Source organism: Lithobates pipiens, unplaced genomic scaffold (assembly GCF_037356315.1).
Source record: "Lithobates pipiens isolate NorthernLeopardFrog02 unplaced genomic scaffold, aLitPip1_a1.2 Scaffold_28, whole genome shotgun sequence".
NCBI classification, from domain to species: domain Eukaryota; kingdom Metazoa; phylum Chordata; class Amphibia; order Anura; family Ranidae; genus Lithobates; species Lithobates pipiens.
In genome coordinates, this window is record NW_027507789.1 from 156,266,520 (window position 1) to 156,284,208 (window position 17,689).

At 48.4% G+C, this 17,689-nt stretch overlaps 1 protein-coding gene across 2 annotated transcripts in view; it reads right to left on the reverse strand.

Annotated features, from left to right (window-relative positions):
• The window catches only part of COPZ2 (coat protein complex I subunit zeta 2), a 158,815-nt gene extending 141,132 nt beyond the window's left edge, over positions 1-17,683 (reverse strand). The window contains exon 1 of one of the 2 annotated variants that reach the window (XM_077459748.1): positions 17,589-17,683. In XM_077459748.1, the coding sequence (XP_077315874.1) occupies positions 17,589-17,603 (15 nt within the window). In that variant the 5' untranslated portion in view covers positions 17,604-17,683. The remainder of the gene's footprint in view (positions 1-17,588) is intronic. The other variant, XM_077459749.1, reaches the window with a different exon arrangement.
• Positions 17,684-17,689: the final 6 nt, after the last annotated feature.

Sequence of the window (17,689 nt, forward strand, 5' to 3'; positions counted from 1 at the left end):
AGCTGAGATCAGACTCTGGTTTTAGACCTGAGACTGAATGATCTATTAACCACTAAAGGACCACCGCATGTAAATGTACGTTGGCACAATGGCACCGACAGGCACAAGCACGTACATGTACATGTGCTTGCCTTCCAGCGGGTGGGGGGTCCCACTGGCTGCGGCGGTCCGTTTCGCTTCAGGAGCGATCCGGAGGGGATGGCCAGAAACCAATGCCCATCCCCTCTCAATCGCTCCTGGCGAATGAGAAGCTTTACACAGGCAGGGAGGAAGTGATGTCATTCTCCTCGGGGCGGTCTTTTTGACCGGACTGCGAGAACACATAGTAAGTGCACCAAACAACACTACACTGACATGTAGGTACACATAGGCATACAAATCCCCCCCCCCCCCCGAAACCCCCCCCCCCCCCCCCGCCCCCCAGTGTCACTGATTGCAGTGATCATTTATTTACTGATCACTGCATTTAGTGTCAGTTGTGACAGTAAAAACTGTTAGGGCAGTTAGTGTTAGGTCCATGGTACCCCCATACCCCCCCATAAAGGTTTAACCCCCTGATTGCCCCTAGAGTTAACCCTTTCACCCCCTTTTGCCAGTGTCACTAAGCAATTGTTTTTCTGATCACTGCATTAGTGTCACTGATGCCGCTAGGTAGCTATTTTTTTAGGTTCACTGTCAGGTTTTTATATAGCGTCAGGGACCCCCATATACTACCTAATAAAGATTTTAACCCCCTGATTGCCCCTAGTTAACCCTTTCACCAGTGACCACTGTATAAGTGTTATGGGTGACTCTGGTTAGTTAGTTTGCTTTTTATAGCATCAGGGCACCCACCATTTATTACCCAATAAAAGTTTAACCCCCTGATCACCCGGCGGGTGATATCAATTAGGTTTTAGGGTCAGGGTCTGCGTCGCCCCAGGCAGCGCTAGGTTAGTGCCAGTACCGCTAACACTTACGCGCAAAGCATACACCTCCCGTAGTGGTATAGTATCTGAACAGATCAATATCTGATCTGATCAGATCTATACTAGCGTCCCCAGCAGTTTAGGGTTCCAAAAAAATGCATTGTTAGCGGGATCAGCCCAGATACCTGCTAGCACCTGCATTTTGCCCCTCCGCCCAGCCCACCCAAGTGCAGTATCAATCGATCACTGTCACTTACAAAACACTAAACATAACTATAGCGTTTGCAGAGTCAGGCCTCATCCCTGCGATCGCTAACAGTTTTTTTTGGTAGCGTTTTATATTTAAATCCTGAAGGCGGTGCTTGGTTTTCGGGGTCCCGTACGCGGCTAGGCTCCCAAAAAGTCCCCCACATGTGGTATCCACGTACTCAGGAGAAGCAGCAGAATTTATTTTGGTGTGTAATTTCACTTATGCCCATAGCATGTGTGAGCAATATATCATTCAAAAGTACCCCACATTTGGTATCCCCGTACTCAGGAGAAGCAGCAGAATTTATTTTGGGGTGTAATTTCACTTATGTCCATAGCATGTGTGAGCAATATATCATTTAGTGACAACTTTGTGCAAAAAAAATAATTTTTTTTAAATATTCCTGCAACTTGTGGCAAAATATAAAATATTTCATGGACTCAACATGCCTCTCAGTAAATAGCTTGGGGTGTCTACTTTCCAAAATGGGGTCATTTGGGGGGGTTTCGTGTTTTTTTGGCATTTTATGGCCTTCGAAACTGTGATAGGTAGTGAGGAGTGAAATCAAAAATTTGCACCCTTATGCCGCGTACACACGATCGAATTGTATGACGTACTTAGTCCGTTGAAACGCATTTCAATGGACAATCCGATCGTGTGTGGGCTTCAGCGGACTTTTTCAGCGTGAAGTCCGGAGTACTAAGAAGGCCGGTTTGCACACCAATCTTCCCGTCGTACTTTGGTTTCAGCGGACAATACGTTCGTCAGTATGCTAGTCCGACGGACTAAGAATGGCGCATGCCCAGAAAGGATTTACAGGGCGGAAGCGCTCTGTCTTGTAAAACTAGTGTTCGTATTGAAGCTAGCATATTCGTCATGCTGCTAATTTTGTGATCTTTTAATATAGCACATTCTTTTCTTCTTCATAATGCGAGAAAAGTGAAGTTGCTTTGCTGCTTATATTCACACAGAGTTATCACAAATGTCTTTATTCATCCTCATCTTATGATTAATATTCCAATTCGAGAATAAATAAAAGAAAAAAATAACGGACGAATTAAGCTGAAGTCTGAAAAGCGCGAATCGTCTCTAACCAAACTTCCACTAACGCAAAGTCAGCAGAAGGAGCCCAAAGGGTGCTTTGCTGTGTCTTGGACTTTCTATTTCTAGTCCCGTCGTACGTGCTGTACGTCATCGCGCAAGCTTTCGTCTGACTTTTTGTGTATCCGTGTGTGGCCAAGTCCGTTCGGTAGAAAGTCCGCCGGATTGTATGACGGACTAAGTACGTCATACAATTCGATCGTGTGTACGCGGCATTAGAAATCCTGAAGGCAGTGATTGGTTTTCGGGGTGCCGTACGCGGCTAGACTCCCAAAAAGCCCCACATATGTGGTATCCCCGTACTCAGGAGAAGCAGAATAATATATTTTGAGGTGCAATTCCACATATAACTATGGCATGTGTGAGCAATATATCATTTAGTGAGAACTTTTTGTAAACTTTTTTTTTTTGTGTATCATTATTCAATCACTTGGGACAAAAAAAAAATATTCAATGGGCTCAACATGCCCCTCAGCAATTTCCTAAATGGGGTCATTTGGGGGGGGGGGGGGGGTTGTACTGCCCTGCCATTTTAGCACCTCAAGAAATGAGATAGGCAGTCATAAATTAAAAGCTGTGTAAATTACAGAAAATGTACTCTAGTTTGTAGACGCTATAACTTTTGCGCAAACCAATAAATATACGCTTATTGAAATTTTTTTACCAAAGACATGTGGCTGAATACATTTTGGCCTAATGTATGACTAAAATTTAGTTTATTAAATTTTTCAAAAAAATTTTCAGTCTTTTTCCTTTTATATCGTAAAAAATAAATATCGCAGAGGCAATCAAATACCATCAAAAGAAAGCTCTATTTGTGGGAAGAAATGAACGGAAATTTTGTTTGGGTACAACATTGCATGACCGCGCAATTACCAGTTAAAGCAGTGCAGTGCGAAATTGTAAAAAGACCTCTGGTCCTTAGGCTGACAATTGGTCCGGGGCTTAAGTGGTTAAATGTAGATCTTCTAATAGGCTAGGACCGTTATGCCTTGAGCCCTTAACCTGGCTAAAGGAGGTGCCAGAATCTTTCAGAACACTTGTGGTGCTGTGGCTAAGCCGAACTGCAGTGCCACGATTGAAAAAATTATTTTATATTTCAAACCGCAAAAATTTCTGGTAAGCGGGAAACTTTGGCACATGGAGATATGCAACTCCCTGCTTGCAGGGTGGACACAGCTGATCGAATTATGAAAGGATCGGATGTTCAAGTGCCAATTCAGATCTCCGAGATCTAGAATGGGTCTTACCTCTCTGTTTAGCTCTGGTACCTTAAAAGGTTTGAGCCAAAATCCCCCTGTTCCACTAAGGGAATCTCTGATATCACCGACTGGGATAACAGCTGATCCAGAGGCCAGAAAGAGAGACTTTTCTTTTTTTTCTGGAACCTTAGGAGCATTCTTTGAGGAGACGGACACTCTTGCATAAAGATTGCCGAATCAGCAGCCCCAAGGACCCCACAGGCAGCGCTCAAACAGGACCCAAACCCCGGACCCTCAGATCGAAAGCTGACTTGGCCATCCAGGCTCTTGAAACTCTAGATGTAACCTAGAGAAAAAAAAAGTGGGGGTGCTCCTTCATGAGAAGGCCTTAGCATTCTGCTTTATGGGCTTTCTGCCCCCAAGATCCTGGTGCTGTCCCTGGGAATTTCTCCTGAACCTGATGATTGAGACCGTCGAGACTGCCTAAAGACAGGTACCCCAGGCATAGGAGAGGCTGAACGATTAAAGGAAAACTGTTTGAAACCTCTTTTTACTGGTAAAGAGAGCTTTACCCCTTTTGGATGTACTTATCCACTCTAAATAGTCGTAACCCAGGAAGGGAAACTGCTGCAAAAATGCACTAGTCCAAGTATAAGCCATAGAGCTTTAACGATTGAGTCCTTCATAGCATCTGTGAGACACAGTGCAGCAAATACACCAGCCCCTTGCCGGGCCTGCTGATCAGGCAGAACTTTCAGGTATCTCATACCTGTTCCTTAACCCCTTGGAGTCCACATTCCAATGCATTGGCGTGACTCAAAATGTGCTCCACCAAAATAGTGGAGCAGACGTTAAAGGGTTAATGGACTGAGCTACCCCGATTGCAGCCAGAACTGCAAAAGACATCTTGTCTTTAAAAGGAAAATCCAACCTTAACTTGCTAGATCCTTTAACATCAGTGCATTATCCACTGGACATGTGAGACTCTGCTCACTGAGGTGATTGCAGCATTAATAGCTGTTCCCATTCAGACTACATAGCTATGCACGAATAGGAAACACATCCCTAGGTGGGGAGGTTCAAATGAACCCTATTAGAGGTAGATACCTCAAGAGCCTGTGCTGCAGGCAACAAAAGGGTTAAGTAAGGGAGTAGAAAAACACCTGACTTGTAGCAGCAGGGTTTATCAGAGATAAAGAAAAAACAATGTTAGCCCTTCACTGTAGGCTCTGAGACCTTAAAAGGAAACCTTCAGGAACCGGGGAACACTCAGGTTATCCCACAATCCTGGACCTGCAAGAAGACCCTGCCAGTAAACTTTTATTGGCCTTACTACCAAAAAGTACTGGATCCCAGGGCCCAGCTCTTAAAGCATTCGCAAGCAAAACCTCGCGTCTTCGGATGACGAGGCCCGGGTACCATTCATTTAGTCCATTACGGAGACATCAGAATGGATCCGGTCAGGATGGCTGGCTCTCATCAAAGGATTACTGCCCAAAACGGAGAACTCCCAGTAGTGGGAGGGGTTATATGGGGGAAGTTCACACCTTAAGGGGCGTGCCAGTGTCCAGAACCTGAACCCACATAGTTATTACTATGGCTCTGTGTCCCCTGATGTAAGAAAATAAATAATACTTGAAAAAAAAAAAGGGTTTTTTGTACTCACCGTAAAATCCTTTTCTCTGTAATTCACTGACCGACACAGCTCCTCTCTGTAACAAATGGGTTGTTAGCCCTATCACTAGGAGAATAATAGGCATAGTTGTAATACAACACTCAGAACTCTTAGTTCCGCCCAGGGGGTTGGTCCCTCAGGCTACAAACCCCCACCCTGCAAACCAGCATCAGTACGTCAACAAGCAGTATAACGTAAAGATAAAAGGAGGGGCAGGTGCTGTGTCGGTCGGTGAATTACAGAGAAAGGGATTTTACGGTGAGTACAAAAAATCCTATTTTCTCTTATATTCACCGACCGACACAACTCCTCTCTGTAACAAATGGGACGTCCCCAAGCAGTGCCAAAACGAGGGGTGGGAAAAACAGCATAAAAACTTCATCCACCATGGCAAGAAGGAACTAGTGAAACTAAACCCACAAAAAAACAGCAGTGCGTGGAAAACCACCACAAAAAAAACAGGGCATCCTCAACAGCAGTTATCCCCAAGACCGCACCAAACTGCGGAAGTAATGCAACAGTGCATTAACATAACAGTACTGAGTTTTTATTGAAAAACCAGGAAAAAATATCTATTGCATATTCAATTGCAACTACACGGTCGCCTGCAAAACAGGCATCAGCCGATGCACTTATAGAACTTGGTAAACGTGTGGACAGACGACCAAGTCGCTGCCTTACACACCTGAGCAACTGACGCTTGGTGTCAGAAGGCCCAAGACGTTCCGATTGCCCTTGTGGAGTGGGCCGTGACTGGAAAGGGGGGCACCTGCCCCTTTAGGGCCGGTTCACACTGCGGGCGATGCGAGGCGACACGACTTGCCTCGCCGCGATCTGACAAGTCGCCCCCGTTCTGTACAATGGAACCGTTCTGAGAGGAGCGACTCGAGTCGCTCCGACTCAGAAAAAAGGTTCCTGTACTACTTTTGGGCGACCTCGGGGCGACTTGCATTGACTTCTATACAGAAGTCATTTGCAAGTCGCCGCTGAGGTCGCGGCAGGTCGCGGCGAGGCAAGTGTGTCGCCTCGCATCGCCCGCAGTGTGAACCAGCCCTAAAGGCGTAGGCTTGTACTACAATCTGTCTGATCCACCTGGAAATGGTGGCCGACGAGACCGCCATGCCTTTCTTTGGACCAGCCACTGAAACAAACAGTTAGTCTGACTTCCGAAAGGGAGCCGTGGCAGACAAATACACCTTCAGAGCCCTAACCACCTCAAGAGCGTGAAGGACAACCTCCTTAGGGTGCTTTGGTTTAGGACACAGAGATGGTAATACAATGTCCTCATTGATATGAAACGCCGAGACCACTTTCGGTAGAAAGGACAGTTGCGGCTGCAACACCACCTTATCCCTGTGGATAACCAGATAGGGCAACTTGCAGGACAAGACCACCAGTTTCGAAACCCTCATGGCCAATGTGATGGCTACCAGAAAGACCACTTTCTGGGAAAGAGTCAACAGGGGAATCTCCCTGATATTTTCAAATGGCGGTTTTTGAAGCGCCGACAACACCAGGTTCAAATCCCATGGGGGTAACGGTGGACGCACCGGAGGGACTACGTGTCGTACCCCCTGAACGAAGGTACTCTCTAAGGAGTGCGATGCCAGGGGTCGTTGAAAAAAGACAGCTAAGGCTGAGATTTGCCCTTTCATGGTGCTTAATGCCAATCTCTGGTCAACTCCTTGCTGGAGAAACAGCAGGATCCTGGATATGGAAAAGGAGCGCGGATGCCATCCTTTCCCCTCACACATGGAGATGTAGGCCTTCCAGGTACGATGGTATATCTTCCGAGAAGAAGATTTCCGCGTTCTCAACATAATTGGAATCACTGAGTCTGACAGACCCCGGTTCCTCAACACCTGGCTCTCAATAGCCATGCCCTTAAAGCCAGCGATGGTAAAGCAGGATGGAGAATTGGACCTTGAGACAGGAGGTCCTCTCACAAGGGCAGTCGCCATGGAGCGTCTGCCACCAGACGTACCAGGTCTGCGTACCAAGGACGCTGAGGCCAATCTGGGGCAACCAGTATTACTGGGATACCCTCGGCTTCCACTCTGCGAATCAGACGTGGCAACAGTTTCAGTGGAGGAAAGGCGTAGATCAGCTGGTACTGATCCCACGGAGCCACCAGCGCGTCTGACGCGTAGGCCCACAGATCTCTTGTCCTCAACACGAATCTTGGCACCTTCCGATTGAGATGGGAGGCCAGTAGATCCACATCTGGTGTGCCCCACTTCAGGCACAGCAACCTGAATATCTCCGGATGCAATGCCCACTCTCCTGGGTCCAGCATCTGTCGACCCAGATAGTCCGCCTGCCAGTTCTCCACTCCCGGGATGTATATGGCCGACAGGGCCGGTACGGGTCGCTCTACCCACCGAAGTATGTGAGCGGCCTCCTGTACAGCGGCTGAGCTTCTTGTTCCCCCTTGGTGAGTGACGTACGCCACAGCCGTGGGGTTGCCTGACTGTATCCTGCTCGGACGCCCTTGAAGTCTCTTCGACCATGTGTAGAGGCACAGCCTGATCGCTCTCAATTCGAGCAGATTGATCGGCAACTTTTATTCTTCCGTCGACCAGAGGCCCTGAGCCGACTGAACTCCCATCACTCCACCCCAGCCGGATAGACTGGCGTCCGTTGTGATCACCGTTCATTTCAGAGGAAGGAACGATTTTCCAGACTGAATCACTAGGGACCTCAACCACCAGATCAGTGAGTCTCTGACTGACTGGCTCACCTGGATCTGTCGATCCAGGGACAACTGAGATTTGTCCCATTTTGTCAAAATCTCCTTCTGCAGGACTCTGGTGTGGAACTGGGCATAAGGTACTGCCTCGAAGGAGGCTTACCAAGAGTCCCAGTACTAGCATGCAAAAGCAGAGCGACGACCACTTGCGGTTCATGAGCAGTTTGACCACGGATCTGAGAGTCTGCAATTTGTCTGAAGGGAGAAAAACTCTCGCTTCCCGGGAGTCCAACAGCAAACCTAGGTACTCCAGACGCTGGGTCGGCACAATCACTGACTTTTTGAGGTTCAACAGCCACCCAAATTCTTGCAGGGTCTGCATGGTGATCGCCACATCTTCCTCTAATTCTGAGGCGGAAGATGCTCTCAGGAGGAGATCGTCTAAGTATCCCACGATCACGATCCCACGTTGTCGCAGCAACGCCAAAACTGGAGCCAGTACCTTGGTAAAGACTAGGGGGGCTGATGCCAGACCAAAAGGAAGAACCACAAACTGGTAATGGGCTTCCCCGACTGCAAATTGCAGAAACTTTTGATGCCGAAGGCATATGGGTATGTGCTGGTACGCATCCTGGATGTCTAAGGACGCCAGGGAGTCCCCTTGGTGGAGTGCAGCGACTACTGAGCGAACTGATTCCATTCTAAACCTCTACACTTTCACAAAGTGATTGAGGGCTTTTAGGTCCAAGATCGGACGTACCCCTTCCTTCTTGGGAACCACAAACAGATTTGAGTAGAATCCCTGGAAGACTTCCGAGTCCGGAACCGGTACAATCACCCCGCGATTCAGCAAATCCCTTACCGCCCCCAACAGGGCCTCCCGGCGAACAGGGGATACGGGTATGCTGGAGGGGAAGAATCTGTTTGGCGGCCAAGAGAGAAACTCTATCTTGTAGCCTGTGGAAATCAGATCGCAGACCCATTGGTCGGATAACCGGGCTGCAAACTCCCAAAGGCGACCCCCCACCCGAGACATGGGTGGGGGCAAACCTTCATGTGGTAGCACTTTTGTGGTTCCAGGGACGTTTTTGACCCTCTGTGGGTGTCCTGTCGGGCTGGGGACGTTTTGTCGAAGCTCCAGGCAGACGAAAAAGCCATTTGTGAGCGGAAAAAGAGGGCCCTTGCCTAAGGCGTGGCTCCTCCCTGGCCTGTGGGAGTAGGGTACTCTTACCATCGATGGCATTTTTAATAATGTCATCTAGGGCTGCAATGATTAATCGATATTATCGATAATGAAAATCGTTCTCAACGATTTTCATTATCGATTATTGGTCCGCACCTTCCGCCTGTCTGTTAGTTGAAAAAAAACGAAATAAATCCTCTCCTCCTATGTCATCCGTCCTCGGCGGCGCTCTCTGTGACCAGGCACGCACTCGCCGCTGCACGTCCGTGGCGCGCCTCTCCTCCTCGCTGATGTCACGTGACATTCACACAGATCTCATCCCTGCCCGCTGCTGCCTCGAGGGAACAGAGAGGGCGAGAATCTGTGTGGAGGACACTGAGCCGAGCTGCACACAGAGTGTGAAAAAAGGTAGCAGCTATCGGCTAAAAGTTGTACCCAGCATACACACACACACACACACACACACACACCATTCAGTGCCCCATCATCATTTGCTTTCCTGGGAGGGAGAGGGGGGAAATAGAGCCACATTGGTGCTTCTGCAGGGGGGGGGGGAATAATAGTGCCCCATTGGTGTTTCGGGGGGGGGGGGGGGGGAATAGTGCTCCATCATTGGTGTCCCTGGGAGGAGTAGCGCCTCCCGGGGACACCAATGATGGGGCACTATCCCCCCCCCCGGCTGAAACACCAATGTGGCACTATATTTCCCCCCCGGCTGAAACACCAATGTGGCTCTATTATTCCCCCCCCCGAAACACCAATGTGGGAGGAATAACGCCCCATCATTGGTGTCAGTGGGGGGAATAGTGCCCCATCATTGGTGTCAGTGGGGGGGGATAGTGCCCCATCATTGGTGTCAGTGGGGGGGAATAGTGCCCCATCATTGGTGTCAGTGGGGGGGGGAAATAGTGCCCCATCATTGGTGTCAATGGGGGGGGGATAGTGCCCCGTCATTGGTGTCAGTGGGGGGGGATAGTGCCCCGTCATTGGTGTCAGTGGGGGGGAATAGTGCCCCGTCATTGGTGTCAGTGGGGGGGAATAGTGCCCTGTCATTGGTGTCAGTGGGGGGGAATAGTGCCCTGTCATTGGTTTCAGTGGGGGGGAATAGTGCCCCGGCATTGGTGTCAGTGGGGGGGAATAGCGCCCCGTCATTGGTGTCAGTGGGAGGGAATAGCGCCCCGTCATTGGTGTCAGTGGGAGGAATAGCGCCCCGTCATTGGTGTCAGTGGGAGGAATAGCGCCCCGTCATTGGTGTCAGTGGGAGGAATAGCGCCCCGTCATTGGTGTCAGTGGGAGGAATAGCGCCCCGTCATTGGTGTCAGTGGGAGGAATAGCGCCCCGTCATTCGTGTCAGTGGGAGGAATAGCGCCCCGTCATTGGTGTCAGTGGGAGGAATAGCGCCCCGTCATTGGTGTCAGTGGGAGGAATAGCACCCCGTCATTGGTGTCAGTGGGAGGAATAGCGTCCCGTCATTGGTGTCAGTGGGAGGAATAGCGTCCCGTCATTGGTGTCAGTGGGAGGAATAGCGCCCCGTCATTGGTGTCAGTGGGAGGAATAGCGCCCCGTCATTGGTGTCAGTGGGAGGAATAGCACCCCGTCATTGGTATCAGTGGGAGGAATAGCACCCCGTCATTGGTGTCAGTGGGAGGAATAGCACCCCGTCATTGGTGTCAGTGGGAGGAATAGCGCCCCGTCATTGGTGTCAGTGGGAGGAATAGCGCCGCGTCATTGGTGTCAGTGGGAGGAATAGCGCCCCGTCATTGGTGTCAGTGGGGGGAATAGCGTCCCGTCATTGGTGTCAGTTGGAGGAATAGCTCCCCGTCATTGGTGTCAGTGGGAGGAATATAGCGCCCCGTAATTGGTGTCCATGGTAGGAATAGTGCCCCGTCATTGGTATCCATGGTAGGGATAGCGCCCCATCCATGGTGTCCATGGTAGGAATAGCACCCCGTCATTGGTGTCCCTGGGAGGAATAGTGCCCCATCATTGGTGTCCCAGTTTTTTCATTATTACTTTTAAATAAACAAAAAAATTGAACATTACGTTTTTTTTATGATTTTATCAGATTAATCGAAAAAATAATCGGCCGATTAATCGATTATGAAAATAATCGTTAGTTGCAGCCCTAATGTCATCTAACGAGGCTCCAAAGAGCCGGTTGCCAAGGAAAGGAAGATCCGTCAGGGCTTTTATGGATGCCTGGTCAGCAGACCAGCATTTTAGCCAAATTAGGCGCCTCAGCACCACAGCTGACACTGAGGCCCTGGATAACAGAGGGAGAGTATCCAGGGCCGCGTTACAGACTTACTTAAGGCCTTGCACTAGTTGGTCTGCTAGTTTCACGCAGACAGGGGAAGCCTGTTGCTCTCCCAATTCGTGGTGCAAAAGTTTTGCCCACTCAGTCAATGTCTGCGACACAAGTGCAGATGCCAGTACAGGTCGCACGGCAGACCCCACAACCGTAAACAAGGAACGAGCCACCGCCTCGGCCTTCCTGTCCGTGGGATCCTTGAATGCAGGAGTCCCCTCTACCGGGATCGTGGTTACTTTGTTTAACCTGGATACTGGGGGGGTCCATGACCAGAGGAGCCGACCATTTCTTGAGAAGGCTTTCCTCAAAGGGGTAACACACCGCCATGTATTTGGGGACCAAAAAGGTCAGTTGCGGGAGACCCCATTCCTTGTATATTAACTTGTCAAAATAAGTCAGATACAGGAACACCTTAGGTGAACGTGCTGGCTTGCGGGACCCAAAAGGGACCGGTACATCAGCAGAGGGATCCGCTGGCTCCTGAGTCTTCAGGGTATCAAGCACAGCTGTGATAAGTGCTCCAACAAGCACTTTGTTGCGCCCAGACCCGGACGGGGACTCATCCTCACTGTCCGAACGGTCCTGGTCAGCGTCCTCTGACAAGACAGAGCAGGGGTCACCGGCCTCAGCAGGATCCGAGTCTGCGTCAGAGCTCTCCCCAGAGGAGGGGGGGGGGGGGCAGGGGCCGCTTTTTAGCACCATTCTTCCCAAGCACCGCCTCCATCTTGGCAACAAATGAATTGAGGACCACCGTCAGGGTGTCCATGGGAACTGCGCAGTCCACAGGTGACCCGGTTACAATTGCCTGGATTATGGGGGAAGAAACACTGGTTTCTGAAGCCATGCTGACCCTACCCTGTCTGCCACCCGAAGGGGACTTAGGACAGTGACAGTCCCACCCTCCTTGCTGCCACTGACTGAGGGGTTTAAACCCGCCGGACTCACCAAACTGAGGAGTTCTGCTCTGTTCAAAGCAGTGCATGTAGACTCCTAGTGCTCCCAGGTGCAGAGGAAACCAAAACTGAGCCGGTGGCAGTCCGTCAGAACGATCGTTAAAACGATCTTAAAAAACACGCTCAGACTACATAGAAAGGCCGCCCAGCATCCAGTAATGACAAACAGGAAGCTGAGAGCACATGTAGCTGCTGCTGGAGAACAATGAAATGTGCTCAGGCTTCTAGAAAATGGCCGCCAGTGTCCTGAATAGGAAAGCACTGGGAACATGGCCGCTTGAAGCCCAGAAGACATGCTGCCCTCGCCCACACCTAAAATAGCCGCCAGCCAGCTCCATGAGGGACAGAGACAACAATGTTGCAGAGACACAGCGCTGTACCGAAAACACAGCGAGAACTCACAAGCACCTCCCGGGAGCTAACTACACAGGATCCAGGCACAACCAGCCAGTCCCCTATCCCAGGTGAGAGCCCTTAGGGACACACACACGCCGCTCAGTACCACAAGCAGCGCCCCCCCGTGAGGGGGGGGGAGATAGGGACAGGGGAGAGAAGAGAGGGAAGTGAGGCATTCCCGAATCGACCTCCCAGGGAATGCCCAGCCCGGCCGGGGCAGGGAGAGCTGTACTTACCAGTCCTGAAGAGCTGGGAGACATTCCACTGTAGACCTATTCCTGATCAGTACAGGGCAGGCTACTGGCCTCGGCATACTGTGACGCAGACATCAGTAGCCCAGTCATATGTACACCCCGGAGCATAAAAGCTCACCGACCACCTCTGGAGCTGAGGTATGTCGTGGCCTGCCGAGCCGTAGCTGCGACCTGCACACGCTCGATGGCCGGACTGGGTAGACTACAAGGATAAGGGTATCCAGCCTGTCACCCAGCTGGCTTTTGATAGTAGATCACAGGATCATTCATCTTGCGCAAAAACCCAAGCTTCTGCGTAAAAAAACACGGACCGATGGGCCCGCAGGGTTCCTAGGTCATTCTCCTTCACTAGGCAAAATAAAACTGATGCTGCTTTGCAGGGTGGGGGTTTGTAGCCTGAGGGACCGCTCCCCTGGGCGGAACTAAGAGTTCTGAGTGTTGTATTACAACTATGCCTAGTATTCTCCTAGTGATAGGGCTAACAACCCATTTGTTACAGAGAGGAGCTGTGTCGGTCGGTAAATATAAGAGAAAAATCCTGCACTCCTGAACATTATTCACCCCCTTGATGTATTAAAGGTTTCAATCATCTTGCCTCCAGACTGTACATTTTAAGTTCCTGAAGTCGCTGTTTGATAAGTCTGAAGCTGGATACACACCATACAACTTTTGTTGTTCGATTTGATTTAGATTTACCTTGAACTATGTAGTACAAGGACCTGCCTGATTGCATACAAATTGAAAGTGTTTAGGTTTGACCTCATATTATATGGTTTTGGTAAATCTAAAGGAAAAAATCTAAAGAAAATTGTGTGCATCCATGTTCATCCCCCACACCTTTCATGCTAACTGTCTCTGGACTCATACTATCTTATCAATATCTTTGTGTAAGTGAGCTCCCCAGAACTGGACACAGTATTCCACATGAGGTCTCATGAAAGAGCTTGCAGGGGTCTCCAAACTATGGCCCTCCAGTTGTTCAGGAACTACAGTTGCCATCATGCCTAGTCTTATTTGTGAATGCCATAGTTTTACAATCGCTCATGGGACCGCAACAGCTGTAGGGCCATAGTTTGGAGATCCCTGAGGGAATCAGAACCTCCTTCCTCCTGCTGGTGATCCCTCTAGTGATATAAAGATCTATATAGGAGAATCTGGTGGTGATCCCTCTAGTGATAACTAAAGATCTATATAGAGGAATCAGGACCTCCTTCCTCTTGCTGATGATTCCTCTAGTGATATAAATATCTATATAGAGGAATCAGGACATCCTTCCTCCTCATGGTGATCCTTCTAGTGATATAAAGATCTATATAGAGGAATCAGGACCTCCTTCCTCCTGCTGATGATCTCTCTAGTGATAACTAAAGATGTATAAAGGAGTAGGGTTGCACAGACACCAAGCATTTTCACGAGTACTTGTAAAAATGCTCCGATGCTTGACCCGATACTTAGGCAGCCTCAGGGGTGATCGGTGCATATATATACAAAAGAATATGCCATTGAACGTCCAAATCCATTAGCCACCAACGAACCGGTGTTTACCTGCGCACTGATGTTGAGCTAAAAATAGAAAGACGGCACTGGGTTGCACACAAAGAACTGGCCAGGAGGGGCTCAGGACCAAAATCTACCCAATGAGAAAGGAAAATGACACGGGATTCGAAAAAATATTTATTTTCTTTGTGTGCAGCTCAGTGTCCGTCTTTCTATTTTTGGCTCAACATCAGCGCGCAGGTAAACACCAGCTGGTGGGTGGCTAATGGATTTGGACGGTCAATGGCATATTCTTTGTACATTGTATATTGCTCTGTATGTTTTTAATTGTATTCTTGTTTTATGTAGTGACACATCTACTTCTGTCTTTCAACAAATATCCCCTGAGGAAGCCCACACGGGCGAAACATGTCGGGACACAATTGCTGAAAGACCTTTGTTTCTCCATCCAATAGATGTGTATTTATATCTGCGCAATGTTTGTAGAGCCAACACTATTGGTTTTAAAAACAAAACATAACAATGGTACTTTGAATGAGGCAGCGGTATAAATAAACCATTGTCTCCATCCCTATCAATTGTATCAACGGGGGGATAGAAAGGAAAAAAAGAGGGGAGGGGGAAGGGGGAAAGATGGGGAAATGTAGCATCAGGTAAAAGAAGTATTGATAGGACTATAAATGAGACGATGACTAATAATAAGTAGCAACGTCTCAGTCCCTAATGATAAAAAAGAGAGGGAGGGGGAAAGGGAAGGATGGTATAGGGGAAAATGATGAAAAAATGGGAATTTTAGACTTTATAAGCATTTTTTTCTGTGACATGCACCATTCGCCCTATATTGGGTTAATATTTAGCCTTTGGGTTATTCCTAATCATCAGGGTTATGCAGTGTTTTTTTAGTTATCCCCGGCAGCTGTGTCCTTCCCCTTCCTTTCTGTTCCCTGTGTACGTGGGGGCACGTGCAGGTTCTCCCTGCGTGTTGACACCAAGCCTGTACGCAAAATTATTTTGTACCTTGTATATTGATCTGTATGTTTTTCTTTTCAATTCCCTTGTTGATACTATTGGTTTTAAAATGTTTGTCCACCGTTTAATACATTTTGATATTTTTGTTTACAATTGTTGTATTACTTTTTTTTACCTGCCACCCTGAAAGTCCCACCAAATTACCCTTTCCAGATTTACATCTATATAGAGGAATCATGACCTTCTTCCTCCTGCTGGTGACCCCTCTAGTGATGTAAAATCTATATAGAGGAATCAGGACATCCTTCCTCCTGCTGGTGACCCTCTAGTAATATAAAGATCTATATAGAGGAATGGGGACCTTCTTCCTCCTGCTGGTGACCCCTCTAGTGATATAAAGATCTATATAGAGGAATCAGGACCTTCTTCCTCCTGCTGGTGACCCCTCCAGTGATATAAAGATCTATATAGAGGAATCAGGACATCCTTCCTCCTGCTGGTGATGGCTTCTAGTGATATAAAATTTATATAGAGAAATTAGGACCTCCTGCTGGTGACCCCTCTAGTGACATAAAGATCTATATAGAGGAACCAGGACCTTCTTCCTCCTGCTGGTGACCCCTCTAGTGATATAAAGATCTATATAGAGGAATCAGGACATCCTTCCTCCTGCTGGTGATGGCTTCTAGTGATATAAAATTTATATAGAGAAATTAGGACCTCCTGCTGGTTATCCATCTAGTGATAGATCTATATAGAAAAATCAAGATCTCCTCCCTCCTGCTGGTGACCCCTCTAGTGATATAAAGATCTATATAGAGGAATCTGGACCTTCTTCTTCCTGCTGGTGACCCCTCTAGTGATATAAAGATCTATATAGAGGAATCGGTACATCCTTCCTCCTACTGGTGATGACTTCTAGTGATATAAAATCTATATAGACAAATTAGGACCTCCTGCTGGTGATCCCTCGTGATAGATCTATATAGAAAAATCAAGATCTCCTTCCTCCTGCTGGTGATCCTTCTAGTAATATAAAGATCTATATAGAGGAATCAGGACCTCCTTCCTGCCTCTGGCGATTCCTCTAGTGATATAAAGTGCAGGTGTCTCAAACTGGCGGCCCTCCAGCTGTTGCAAAACTACAAGTCCCATGAAGCATTGCAAAGCTGACAGTTACAAGCATGATGGAACCTGTAGTTTCAGAACTGGAGGGCCACTAGTTTGAGACCCCTGCTCTAGTGATATAAAGATCTATATAGAGAAGTCAGGACCTTCTTCCTCCTGCTGGTGATATAAAGATCTATATGAGGGGATCAGGACCTGTTTCCTCCTGCTGGTGACCACTCTAGTGATGCAACCTAGAATGCTATTTGCTTTTCCCACTGCCTGGTAATGCTATTTGCTCATTTTTCGATCAACTGAAACTTTTTCCTTCTTTTTTTGGTGGGGAGGGGCGTGGTTATCTGGTTTTGTCAGGTACTTGCTCCGATTTCCACCTGGATCACTTAAGCAATTAAAGCAGAAGTTCGCCTTCCCAGGCTCAGGCGTGTTCACAACTCCACAAGACTGTAAGGAAGCTTACACTGTGCAGTGCTAATCACAGGCAGACGTTTCCTGATCGGAGTGTAAGCTTCCTGGCGGGCGCGGGAAGTTCCGAACACGCCTGAGCTCATCCTTACTTGGGACAAATCTCAGGTCCCAGAAGACCAATTGTATTTTTAGCTGCTGACTTTTATTTATTTTGGGGGGGGGGGGTCAGAAAAACCTCTACGTGCCCCCCTGTACTGCAGACACAGAGGGTTTACAGATGCATTCAGAGGAGCGTTTGGGCGGAAAGACGCCAAACGTAAATTAACGCTAGACACGTTCATGTGTTCTAAATGAATATTGAGGCCAATAGAATGGATTAACGCCAAATACACATGGACACACCTACATGCGGCGTTAGGCGTGTTTTTAATGCTGATCCCTCCTCCCATGGAGCAGAGGCGTCCAGGGGAGGGAAAGGGAAATGTGTGGATGAGGCCTAAATTCTTCTCCTGCATTCTTATAGACATTGGATAGTTGCTGGGGGTGGGTGACTACACACACGTGTGAGATATAATGGGGTGAGTGCTGTGCAGTGTGTACACAATATACATGCTGTGTTATTCTATGGGTTAGCTATAGGCTGTCTGCGTCACACAAGCGCCGGTACCGGTAAGCTCTCCATGTTCTCTCACGGCTCCCCTTCTCCTCAAGTCGCACTTTGTAGAACGCCCCGCCCACAACTCCAACACACTTCAGTCATAATAGCCC